The 13,456-nt window shown below is 44.0% G+C and overlaps 1 protein-coding gene across 5 annotated transcripts in view; it reads right to left on the bottom strand.

Annotated features, from left to right (window-relative positions):
• The window catches only part of DDX59 (DEAD-box helicase 59), a 46,961-nt gene extending 34,538 nt beyond the window's left edge, over positions 1 to 12,423 (bottom strand). For 3 of the 5 annotated variants that reach the window (XM_034943363.3, XM_034943367.3, XM_034943361.3), the window contains exons 1-4: positions 12,289 to 12,423; positions 8,460 to 9,274; positions 6,415 to 6,582; positions 1,562 to 1,651 (exon numbers count right to left, since the gene is read on the bottom strand). In XM_034943363.3, coding sequence (XP_034799254.1) covers positions 1,562 to 1,651; positions 6,415 to 6,582; positions 8,460 to 9,263 — 1,062 coding nt within the window. In that variant the 5' untranslated portion in view covers positions 9,264 to 9,274; positions 12,289 to 12,423. Of the gene's footprint in view, positions 1 to 1,561; positions 1,652 to 6,414; positions 6,583 to 8,459; positions 9,275 to 9,801; positions 9,934 to 11,137; positions 11,648 to 12,088 lie in introns of those variants that run through there. The other 2 variants (XM_055109998.2, XM_055110005.2) reach the window with 2 other exon arrangements.
• Between the last annotated feature and the right edge of the window lie 1,033 nt (positions 12,424 to 13,456).

The raw sequence follows: 13,456 nt of genomic DNA, 5'->3' as shown, positions 1-13,456 counted from the left end.
TAAGACATTTTTGGGCGGGTGCAGTGGCTCACACCTGTAATCCCAGCACCTTGGGAGGCCAAGATGGGCTGATCACAAGGCCAGGAGATTGAGACCATCCTGGCTAACACAGTGAAACCCTGTCTCTACTAAAAATACAAAAAATTAGCTGGGCATGGAGGCCGGCGCCTGTAGTCCCAGCTACTCGGGAGGCTGAGGCAGGAGAATGGCGCAAACCTGGGAGGTGGAGCTTGCAGTGAGCCGAGATCACGCCACTGCACTCCAGCCTGGACGACAGAGCGAGACTCTGTCTCAAAAAAAAATCAGCTGGGCATGGTGGCAGGTGCCTGTAATCCCAGCTACTCAGGAGGCTGAGGCAGGAGAATCACTTGAACGCAGGAGGTGGAGGTTGCAGTGAGCCAAGATCACACCATTGCACTCCAGCCTAGGCAACAGGAGCTAAACACTGTCTCAAAAAAAAAAAAAAAGCCATTTTCACCATCATTCTTCATCCTTGCCATAGCTCTAGAAGATTAACCAGCTTGCCTAAGCTCTCATGGGAGGTGGAGTAAATGTTCAAATCTTGGTCTTGCGGGTACTGGCTATGTGTTCTATCCTACTGCTACTTACTGGGGCCCATGGAAGGCAGGCTAAGACACTATCCTGGTCAGCACCCAGCACCACGCATTTGTGATCACTGCTGGGTAACGCCAGGCCTCTGCTCTGTCACTGCTGGTGAGACATGTGGGAAGATGCATGTGCCCCGCAGGCAGAAATGGCACATGCCCAGGGTGGGCTGGCACATGGTCCTATGTTCCCATGGCAGAATATCACCGAGAAACAACACTTTTACTTCATCTTATTAAGCAGGCCAAAAGTATAAAAATGCCTCTATAGTATATGTAACATAGAAAATCAGGATCACAGATGCCTATGTCCACATAGAAAAAAAAAAAATTTAAAGGCCATCCGCTGGGCATGGTGGCTCATGCCTATAATCCCAGTACTTTGGGAGGCCAAGGCAGGAGGATCCCTTGAGCCCAGGAGTTCAAGACTAATCAGCCTGGGCAATATAGTGAGACCTATCTCTACAAAAACCAAATTAGTCAGGCATGGTGATGTGTGTGCCTGTAGTCCCAGCTACTCAGGAGGCTGAGGTGGGTGGATCACTTGAGTGTGGGAGGTTGAGGCTGCAGTGAGCTGTGTTTCCGTCACTGCACTCCAGCCTGGGTGACCTAAGCAACAGAGCCAGACCCTGTCTCATTACTTGACACTGACTGTTTTTGTAAACAAATAATAGTAAGCATCAAATGCTTAAAAAAAAAACTTACCATTGAGAATAGAGTACATATTGAATTTGTGTTTTCTGTCAATTAGGAAAAGACAGCTCTGGTTTAATTTTAGTGTAGTACACATTATGTTAGCTTCAGTGCTACACAGGAACCTGCTGCAATGCTTTAAAAGTCCCTGAGGTTTTTTTTGAGAGAGGGAAAATGTACTGAACATACAATGAAATTATATAACTATACTTTCCATAAATTGTGTAAAATCATGTAACTGTTTTTTAAATACCACTACTTACTTCATCTACTACCACAATCTTTACACCACAGAGTTCTACAGAGCTCTGCTTTATTATATCCAGAAGTCGCCCAGGGGTTGCTATGATAACCTGAATAAAAGAGAAAAAGCAAATTAAAAAAATCAGTAATAGCCATTTTCATTCATTCATTCCATATTGATTGAGCAACTAATATGTACCAGACACTGTGTTAAGCACCCAGAATTCAGTGATGAATAAGCCAGACATAGTCTCTGCTCTCATGAAACTTGTAATACAAAGGAAGAAACAGATAAAACCAGAAAGTACTCATGAGATAAATATACTAAGCCATAACTGGAGGGACCTATCCAGTCCTACCCAACACACAGGTCAAACCTAAAGTATTAGTGGGCGTGAGCAAGGTGAGGAGTGATTAAGGAGAAAAGTATCTGTGACATTCCTGAGGCTGGGAGGCCAGTGAAGTTTCTAAATGGTAAGGGATGGGGAGAATGGGGCAGGCTGAGGCAGGCACCAGGAAGGACCTTGTAGGCAGTTTGATTGCTATGGTTCTGTAAACAAGTGAAAATTCCGTAACATCTTTGGGCTTTTTATTTCATTTTTAAATTAAGAGGTTGGGCAAAGTGATTTCTAAGGTTGCTTAAGGCTCTTAATAATTTTATAACATGTTAGTGGCTAACAATGGGGGCTTTTTGTTGTTGTTGTTGATATAATCTCGCTCTGTCACCCAGCAGTGAGTGCGTGGCTTACTGCAGCCTCAACTTCCCCAGCTCCAGGGGTCTTCCTGCCTCAGCCTCCCAAGTAACTAGGATTACAGGCGTGCCACCACACCTGGCTAATTTTTTGTTTTTTTGCAGAGACAAGGTCTCTGTGCTACCCAGGCTGGTCTCAAACTCCTGGGCTCAAGTAATCCTCCTGCCTTGGCCTCCCAAGTGTAAGCTGCTGCATTCAGCTTATTTTTACCTTTTTTTAAACAATAAGGAAAAATGCTTTAATACCAATCACATCTCCCCTGTGCTTCTAAGCTACTGTTGGCCAGTATTTAACTTCTATTGTATTTTGAAACCTACAGGTTGTTCATTATGATTACTGTTTCATTCAATGTTTCCTGAGATTTACCCACATGCTTACTATTTTCCTTGACCACCATTATTTCTTCCATCCCACACCCTCCTTTCTGGCACAATCTTCTTTATCTGTAGACTACCTTAGTTTTAAAGTTCTCTTACGTGGTGTACTGGTATTAACTTTCTCAGTTTTGTTCATCTGAAAAGCTTTTTATGTTGTCCTTGCTCTTGGAGGGCAACTTTGCTGAACAGAGGTTTTGGTTATTTTTTCTCAGAGGGCACCTGGGAGAGAGCTCAGGCTGGTGAGAGGGGTGGGAGTGACAGGTGGGCAAGCAGGAGCCTCCACAGAAAGGTGGCCCTGCATGGGGTGCTGCAGCCTGAGGGGCTGAGGAGAGTGCAGGGTGGAGTCTGGTGAGGAAGGCATCACTGTGGGCAGGGTGGTGCTGATGGTGGGAGGTAGGCTACATAGAGGAGGATTGGTCAAATAAATAAACAAATACATAAATGAAAATGAGTGGCAGGTTTCTGTCAGTTACAAACATGAATGAATCCTGTTGCATGGAATTGGAATTGGAAGTATCAACATGAACTCATAGTCTCATGGTTTCTAATAAATATAGATACAGAAAAACACACACTTAGATACACAGCTGACCCTTGAACAACATGGATTTCAACTGTGTGAGTCCACTGAAACATATCAATTTCAACCAAACACGGACCAACAATACTCGAGTTCAGCAGGGCCAACTGCAAGATTCAAGTCTGCAAAGATTTTGGTACATACGCAGAGGATCCTGGAACCAATCCCTGGCAGACGCCCAGGGATGACTGTATTCCCTAGCTCTATCCACCGGGAGGTCCTAGAAGCAGTGATAGTCCAACAGCCATCAACGCACATAGCCCAGATCTTTCTTTTTAAATACTATCCTCTAGTAAAAGAAACCAGGGCTCCTTGGAGAAGGCATGATTCCAGGGCTGGGGCAGGGAAAGAAAAATGTAAGTATGGAACATCTTCTTTAGATAGAAAGTAAGGAAGACTCAAAGAATGATGGAGATCTGAACAAAGGACATAGGAACCAACTTGAAGGTGTTTCCACTGGCCAGATAGAGATCAACTGGAGTATCAAAACAAATAATGATAATAGATTGTAAACCTTTGAATAACAGGAAGCTATGAGTCCATACAGATATAAATAAATATATAAATAAATTAAAAGTGTGGTGAAGAATGAGAAATTTACATTTCAAAGTACACCTCAAAGTACTCTCCCCAAAATACTTACTAAACTCAAAGGGGAAAAAAATAAACTTGACAATTACTTTACAGATCCTAACACTAGGAAAAGGACATACTGATACTGTGTGCAACCTAAAAGGATGCAATGAAAAAAACAAAGCATCTCTTCTGTGATATTCCTGTCAAAGACATGTAACTTGAATCTAATCAATTGAGGGATGTTCTTCAAAGTAAGTGGCTTGTAAACCTTAAAAGGGCCAAGATTATGAGGAAAAAAGGAAAGATGGAAGAGCTGTTTCAAATTGAAGGAGATGACAAAGACATGACAACTAAATGCAACATGTGATTCTGAACTGGATTCTTGTGCTATAAAAAGTGATGGAACAATTATAAAAATGTGAATGGGGACTGAGGAGTAGATGATACCAATATTAATTCCTGATGTAATCTACTGTATCAGCGTGATACTGTTTGGATCTGTGTCCCCACCCAAATTGCATGTCGAACTGTAATCCCCAACGTTGGAAGTGGGATCTGGAGGGAGGTGATTGGATCATGGGGGCTATTTCTCATGGTTTAACCCTTCCCCTTGGTGCTGTCATCATGATAGTTCTTGTGAGATCTAGTTGTTTAAAAGTGTGTAGCACCTCCCCACTCTCTTTCTTCCTCCTGCTCTGGCCACGTGAAGCTCCTCGCACCCCCTCTGCCTTCTGCCATGATTGGAAGCTTCCTGAGGCCTCCTTAGAGGAAGAAGCCACTATGCTTCCTGTACAGCCTGCAGAACCATGAGCCAGTTAAAGTTCTTTTCTTTATAAATTAGTCTCAGGTATTTCTTTATAGCAGTGCAAGCATGGACTAATACACAATGTTAATTTCCTGATTCCGTAATTGTATTACGGTTATGTAAGATAATGTCCTTGTTTGTACTGTAAAGTATATGGGGGTGATAGGGCATCAAGTCAGCAAGTTACTTCCAAAAGGTTTGGGAGGAAAAAAAAGTTCCATTTACTGTACTTACCACCTTTCTTTAAGTTTGAGATTGTTTTTTTAAAAAATGTGTGCTTTGGGAGGCCGAGGCAGGTGGATCACCTGAGCTCAGGAGTTCGAGACCAGCCTGGCCAACATGGTGAAACCCCATCTCTACTAAAAATACAAAAACTTAGCTGGGCATGGTGGTGGGCGCCTGTAGTCCCAGCTACTCTGGAGGCTGAGGCAGAAGAATCGCTTGAACCTGGGAGATGGAGGTTGCAGTGAGCAGAGGTTGCACCACTGCACTCCAGCCTGGGCAACTAGAGACTAACACCAATACATTAACATATATTTTTTTAAGAATTGGAATGCAAGCTTAGTTTAAAAGCTGTTAGAAGTTTGCAGCTACTTATGCGTTTGAATTATAATGTTATCCATTCTTTGCAATGAAAATAAATTTAAGGCAGAGGTTGATATGAGACTGCAGTTAAACTCCATTAACCCAACTTCAAATTTGATGCCCATCAAAAGTACTTGTATTGTTTACTTTATAAATATATACTGCTGAACTTATAATTTGGCATTAATATCACCTTTGTCTGTTTTATATACTGGAGGTCCACCTTAAAAAATCACTGATCCAATATCCCATTAATTATCAACCTGTAATTTCTTAAAACAACATTTTACAGGCTTTAAATCTGTCAGATAAATCTGATTTGACCTTCAAAAGATTCCAACATGAAAGGCTGATATTCACCCATAGAAGCTGTCGAATACTGCAGGAGCTTCATCCCAGCTGGTACTGCTGCCCCAGCCCCCTGAGTGCCGTTCCCCAACTCCCTGCCAACCCAGCTCGTCCCCTGGGTCGCCAGGGCCGCCCTACCACCCCAGTTAACTAAACAGTTAATGCCCAGAACACCAAGGGGCCCCGAGGACCCAGCTCCTGCACCAAAGCTGCAGTCTATTTTGATTGGTCAGCATCTGTGCCAAACCTTCCATTAAATATTTTTATTTTAAAGGCAGGTATCTTCAGCCACCCATTCAAACTCAAGAAAACTGAAGCCCACAGAAGTGAAGTAACTTATCTATGGCCATACAGCTACCAAGTTTCAAAGCTAGAATCAGACCACATTGCTTTTACATACTTTTACATACCAGAAAATACAGACTACGCATAACAGCATGGCTAAGGAAGGAGGAAAGACAGGTAAATTAAGGATCAATTTTGGCAACTATTATTTATTAGCTATAGATCCTTAGATAAACCCCATCTTTCTGAGATTCAACTTCTCAACTATAAAAGATGGACTAAGGATTATGCCAACCCACCTTCAGAAGTAAATGTGATGCTTAAATGAGATAATGCATGTCAGAACATTCAACAGCCTTTGGCATATAACGGGCTCTCAATAAATTGTGCTTCTTTCCCTTCCTATATAAAACAAACTAAAAAAAAAAAACCTAAGGCTTACTTGGTAAGAATTTAAAGGCTCTCTAAAATCATACTTTTAAAAGTTCTTCAAGGGGAAAAAAAACACTAGTTCCTGTATTGCCTACAAAACTTTTCAAAGACATTGTATCAAATCAGTGCTTACCTTAACATGTTGTTGCAGACGATAAAGCTGTGGGGGTAAGGGTAAGCCCCCTACAAGAAGCACAGTTTTCATGCGTGGCAGGCCACTCATCAATTCTTTAGCTTGTCTCTCTATCTGAATGGCTAACTCTCTGGTTGGTGTAAGAATGAGCGCAGATGGAGTTTTGCTCTGCAAAGATGTGAAAAACAAGTTTAAAAACACCAGCAATTAATTCCTGCTGATATGAACTAAATCTTCACAAGGATTCCAGGAACATGGCCCCTTTAAAGTGTTCCCAACTGGGTATGAGTCCTCCTGCCTTCTGCTTACTGCAGACTTTTTTCCTCCAAAACCATCATAAATTAAACCCATTTCTTACATAACACAGAATACAATGAAAGATCAAAATGGGGCTGGGGAGAGGTGTCCACAGTAACCAAGGTGAGAAAACTGAAGGTTTGCTCCTAGTTTATTGGACCCTGTAATCTACAGTCATCCTCCCCTGAAGAGAGAACCCAATAGTCACCATGCAGATCTGGTCAAAGCTGGCATGCTACCCTTGGTCTTTCCCTCTTAGCTCTCTTGTGGATTCACTTCTTTCTTTGTCCATATAACTTACATATATACCCATATCCTATTTCGGGCTTTATGGCTCTATTTTGGTCTTCCAGCATGTGTGACCTATATTTTAAACAATCTAGCACTTTTTTTTTCTCACACTATCTTCTACTACTCTTTAGTTTTCCAATTTTTTCTCCTTTATCTTTCCTCTCTTTGCCCACTTTTTTTTTTTTTTTTTTTGAAACGGAATTTCACTCTTATTGCCCAGGCTGGAGTGCAATGGCACAATCTCGGCTCACTGCAATCTCTGCCTCCCAGTTCAATCAATTCTCCTGCCTCAGCCTCCCGAGTAGCTGGGATTACAGGCATGCGCCATCATGCCCAGCTAATTTTGTATTTTTAGTAGAGATGGGGTTTCTCCATGTTGACCAGGCCGGTCTTGAACTCTAAATCTCAGGTGATCTGCCCACCTCGCCCTCCCAAAGTGCTGGGATTACGGGCGTGAGCCACTGTGCCCCACCTTGCCCACATTTTTTACTCACTTCCCTTCCTGCCATACTTCATACTTCACAAGTTCATCAGTACTTGGGAAATAGTAATTACTCAAAATGTTTGTTAAACTATTTGTGAAAGTGTTCTATACACTATAAACTAACAACTAAGGTACGGTAGTGATTATTTTAAGATGAACCATAGATCACATTTAAGAGTATATTTTGAGGCTAGGTGCGGTGGCTCATGCCTGCAATCCCGGCACTGTGTGAAGCTGAGGCGGTTGGATCACCTACGGTCAGGAGTTCGAGACCAGCCTGACCAATAAGGAGAAACACTGTCTCTACTAAAAATACAAAATTAGCCGGGCATGGTGGCGTATGCCTATAATCCCAGCTACTCAGGAGGCTGAGGCAGGAGAATCACTTGAACGTGAACCTGGGAGACGGATCACTTGAACCTGGGAGGCAGACGTTGCAGTGAGCCGAGATTGTGCCGTCGCAGTGAGCCGAGATTGTGCCATTGCACTCCAGCCTGGGCAACAAGAGCGAAACTCGGTCTCAAAAAAAAGAAAAAAGAAAAAAAAAGTATATTTTGAAACTCTATGTTTTCCAACTTCAGTATAAATCAGTTTCTTCAAAACACAAAATCCAAGGAGACAAAACTGACACACAAACTGTAGCTCGTCTGGTCAGCTGGATCTTTTCCCCCTCAAATCCAAAGCTCATTCTGTTAATAGAAAAACTGTTAAAAAGAAAATGTTTTGTAAGGAAGCAAGTTTTTAGATCCTCAATAAAGAGATCTCTGGTTCAATATAATACAAGAAAAATTCCCTGAAATTATGTTTTCATACAAACTACTATCAGAAGCAAAATCACTACAGGCACTAGTGACTAAAATTCCAAATATTTAGTTTTAGTCTGCAATTTTAATATAGTTAAAAATGAAACTTGGTAAATACCTCACTTGGTTCCAAGCATAATACATGTGAACTCTATTATTAAAACACTTACCTCGAATAAAGCTCGCATGATAACAGGAAGAAGAAAAGCAGCTGTTTTTCCTGAACCAGTATCTGCACTGGCCAGAATGTCTCTTCCCAGAAGTCCCACAGGAATCATCTGCATTTGAATGGGGGTTGGCACCTCATAGCCTGATTTCTTCAAGTTGTGATTTAAGACCTCAGGGAGACTACAATGTTCAAAGTCAATAATGGGCCTAGTGACTTCTTGCCCTTGAACTAAAATTCCCAGCTGCTGTTTAAGATTTTCAATCTGGTCTTCCTGAAGGTTCAAAATAAAGGGGTGCTCTTTGTAGACATAGGAAGCATTCAGTGGAGACTCTGGCTCAGAATCAGCCTTCTGTGGATTGCTGAGTTTTGATTTCTCTTCCTTTTCCTTAACTTGTAGAAGATGTTTCGCTTTACACTCCAAACTACACACATCTTCATCTGTCTTATCACAGATATACTCTCCATAACGACCACAGACAACACAGACGGGTTCCCCCGGTTCTGCCCAGCGCTGTGTTTTGGAAAATGACTTAACGGGCTCTTCAGAAGGATGGCTGTCCTTCGCACCCTGCTCGGGACTTACTGAATGAACCTCTGCCAACTGGCCACCTGGGCTGGGGAAAGGGCATGATTTGCTGATGTGCCTGTCTGTTGTGGCTGCTTCTGTAGCTACAGCATCAACGGGAACATCTCTGCTTTTGTCCAACTGAAGGTCTTCTGGGTCTGGTTTAATTATCTTAGCCACACAACTTCTGCCATCATCATTAGCATTCCTCTTGATTTTTAGAGATCTTGGAACAAACATCCTTCAATATTCTGTTAAGGAAATTATATAATGAGATTTATTGTACCATTAATAAAGTTCACATATAAAGTACCATATGATTAAGGACTAGGTGTGGTGGCTCACCCCTGTAATCCCAGTACTTTGGGAGGCCGAGGCAGGCAGATCACTTGAGGTCAGGAGTTTGAGACCAGCCTGGCCAACATGCTGAAACCCCATCTCTCCAAAAAATACAAAAATTAACTAGGCATGGTGGCATGTGCCTATAATCCCACCTATTCGGGAGGCTGAGGCAGGAGAATCACTTGAACCCAGGAGGCAGAGATTGCAGTGAGCCGAGATCGTGCCACTGCCCTCCAGCCTGGGTGACAGTGAGATTCTGTCTCAAAAAAATTTTTAAAAAGGCCAGGCATGGTGGCTCACGCCTGTAATCCCAGCACTTTGGGAGGCCGAGGCGGGCAGATCACGAGGTCAGGAGTTTGAGACCAGCCTGGCCAATATGGTGAAACCCCTGTCTCTACTAATAATACAAAAATTAGCTGGGCATGGTGGCGCACACCTGTATTCCCAGCTACTCGAGAGGCTGAGGGAGAAGAATCTCTTGAACCCAGGAGGCGGAGGTTGCGGTGAGCCTAAGACCTCACCATTGCACTCCAACCTGGGCAACACAGTGAGTGTCCTGGGGTTATGCCTGAAAGGAAAAGTGAGGACATCATGACACTCTTTATACCAAGCTTTTCTTCCATTTGCCAGCTTCCACTGATGAAGAGATGGAGTCCTCCTCCTCACACATAGCAGTGTTGAAACACTGCACACTGCTCAACATAGCCTTGTACACATGGTCTATTTCCGTTTACTGATTATTTGCACTTTGAAGTATCAGATATTACAGAAATTCTGGGGTAAATCCTTCTATTATAGCATCAAAAAAGAAAACAGGAGAAATACTTCACAATTAGAATCTTTAAAATCAAAGCCACAAATCATAGAGAAAATGCTATTTTCATAAGTAACACTTAGTGTTTATTATATGCCAAGCACAGTGCTTCACCTAATCTTCACAACAACCATGTAAAGCAGTTAGCATTGCCTAATGTATATATACAGATATTTTTTCATTATGCTATACTATGTATATTACACAGAGTAATATACACAAGACTAATATACATAGTATAGCATAATGAAAAAATAATCTAGTAATATACATAACATACCATAATGAAAAACATGTGTGTGTGTATAAAACACATTATATACACTCAGAAGAAACTGAGCCACTTAGAAATTAAGTGGTTTGGGCTGGGTGCGGTGGCTCATGCCTGTAATCCTAGCACTTTGGGAGGCTGAGGTGGGCGGATCACGAGGTCAGGAGATCGAGACCATCCTGGCTAACACAGTGAAACCCCGTCTCTATTAAAACAAAACAAAACAAAAAAAATTAGCCGGGCGTTGGCGGCAGGCGCCTGTAGTCCCAGCTACTCGGGAGGCTGAGGCAGAAGAATGGCGTGAACCCGGGAAGCGGAGCTTGCAGTGAGCCGAGATCGCGCCACTGCACTCCAGCCTGGGCAACAGAGCAAGACTCCGTCTCAAAAAAAAAAAAAAAAAAGAAATTAAGTGGTCTGTCCAAGCTTACACAATTCTTAAGTGTTACAACCCTGGCACTGTGGATCCAGAGCACAAGCTCTCAACCATATGAGGACTAAGCTCTAATTTTTTATCTTACCCAAATTCCTTTCTAAGGGGTCTGGAGAGTCATGCCCTACAAACCATAAATTCTCATCAGATGGGTTTTATTTAACCCTGTATATCGTGACTTACTTTCCAATCTGACTCTGGCCTAACAAGGAAGAAAATAAAAATGTTTTACCCCAAAATATATTTCCTTGTCGTACCTTAAAACCCCACTGCAAAGTCTCTTGCAGGAAAAATCTGCATTTGGTGAGAATTCCCATCTCCCTTTGTTTTCCTTCCTTCCTTCCCAGATCCAGGAGACAATCAACTAAGAGCCAGGCACCCTTTTAAGTCCAATATAAAACAATTTACAACCTGCTCTCTCTAAAGTCTATCTAAGAGCTTCCTCTGCACAATAAAACTTGGTCTCCACAATCCTTTATCTCTAGCCTGAACATTCCTTTTTATGGATCCCAGGTCTTTAGATAACCTCAACCAGATAACGTTTACATTTACCGATTGAGTTGTCCCGCCTTTCTAAACTAAACCAATGTATTTCTTAAATGTATTTGATGTCTCACGCCTTCCTAAAATAGATAAAATCAAGCTGTACCCCAATTTCCTTGGGCACATGTTCTCAGGACCTCCTGAGGACTGTCACTGGCCATGGTCACTTGAATCTGGCTCAAAATAAATCTCTTCAAATATTTTTCAGAGTTTGATTCTTTTCATCAACCCATATCTATACCTTTTTACACCAAAAACATGTCTTTGCAAAATTACAGTTATTGGGAATAAGGCTTTTAACCTAATCTGGGGACTATCAAATATACTAATATTTTTCTTAAAAAAATTCTTTGTTTAAACTGCCAGATTCCAACTTCCAGAAAAATTCCAACAGAAATGCAACCGAGGGTCTAGAATTACTATCCTAAATCTCCGAAAATGTACAGGGGGTGGCGGGCGGGGCAGGGATGGCTCTATGTGAGCAGGAAAAAGCTTGGAACTCAAAGTCTTCCAATGGCGAAAGGGAACGTGCTCCTGCTGGGCGGGACGGCGGACGGCTGGCGGCGGCGCGGCCTCCAATTCTCGCCAACGCGCCCCGCACCCCCGTGCACTGGCGGGCCCTCCCCTCGGGCGTTGCCTCCCACCCACGCCCGGCGGCACCGCACCCCGAGGCGCTTCACGTCATGGAGCTGCTAGGAGACGGGCGGGGCTCCGGTTCCGGGTAGAGGCCTGGGACACGGGGAACTGTAAGGATGGGAGGAAGGCCGCGCAGGGACACCAGTTCTGCCGCCGCGGCCTAGCGCCCCAGGTCCCGGAGGAGGGGCACCAGGGCGGCCAGGGGCCCGAGCTTCCGGGGCACGCTCACCCGCGCAGGACTGAGGCCGCGTCCGCTCCCGCTCCCGCTCGGGCCGTCTCCCCCTTCCAGGCTCCAGGCCAGGCTTCCGCCCGACAAGCCCTGACCCGCTCGTCAGGACTGCGGCCCGGGGTTGGTGGTGCGGAGCGGAGCGTAGAATCCACTTCTCCGGGTTTTGGGAGGGGGTTCGCAGCCCGCTTTCCGGGCGGCGGGGAGGCGGGGCCACCGCGGGGGCGGAGCTCGGCTGGGAGCCGGCAGTGGCTTGGGAGGGAGGGAGGGAGAAGGAGAGGGGCGGGAAGGCTCCTCGCGTTTTCCACGCCCCCGCCCAGCTCTGGGCTGGTGGTAAATCTCGGAACTGGTCCGGACTGGGCGAGTTCTGGACGGAGGGGCATGTTTGGGAATCCTCTTGGAAGAATTTACGTAATCGAATGGGCTGGGACTGGTGGAAAAGAGTTGGACCGTCCGGAAAGAAGCAGGAGGGCGGCGCGGGGGCCTGGCACCCTTAGAAAGTGGGAAGTGTGAGTGTAAAAGGGAGGGGCACTTCTGCCCGTTGGGCCCAAAAACACTTTTCTGGCTTTAGCTAGTAGAACCACTCAAAATTTAAACGGAGTCAGCTTGATGTGGCATATTTGATAAGCTGGATAATATTTCCTGCACCACCGCACCCCTCCCCCCACCCCAACACCAACAAGAAAATAACACAAGTCACGGTTCTTGTTCCTTGTGGGCTGACATTTCCCTGTTTTGCCAACCTCTGGAGCCACGTGTCCGAAGCAGCTTGTAGTTGAGAAGTGATGGGGGAGAGGAGACAGCACGGGAGAGGAAGGAGGGAAGCCAGCTTATATTCAGGTGCCTTAAGTATTTAAAAATATTTTCAGTGTAATATTCGATGCATTCAAAAGAGCATATTTACCAAATATGTAAAATTTAAAGTATGCTAATGAAACTATCACTCCACCACGTTATCAGTATTTAGCATGTATCCATGCATCTCCAGGATTCTACTCCTGGCCTCTTAGCTCACCACCACTATCTTCAGTTTTGTCCCTCTTTGCCATTTTTAGTGGTTTTATCATATTTGGATGCATTCCTGTGTATTGGTGTATTTTTCTTCTTTTTGAGCTTTATAAAAATACATATAGCCTGGAATTCGCTTTTTATCACTCAACATTTGTTTTTT

This window comes from Pan paniscus, chromosome 1, assembly GCF_029289425.2.
Source record: "Pan paniscus chromosome 1, NHGRI_mPanPan1-v2.0_pri, whole genome shotgun sequence".
Taxonomy (NCBI): Eukaryota; Metazoa; Chordata; class Mammalia; order Primates; family Hominidae; genus Pan; species Pan paniscus.
This window is presented reverse-complemented; position numbering and strand designations above follow the sequence as displayed.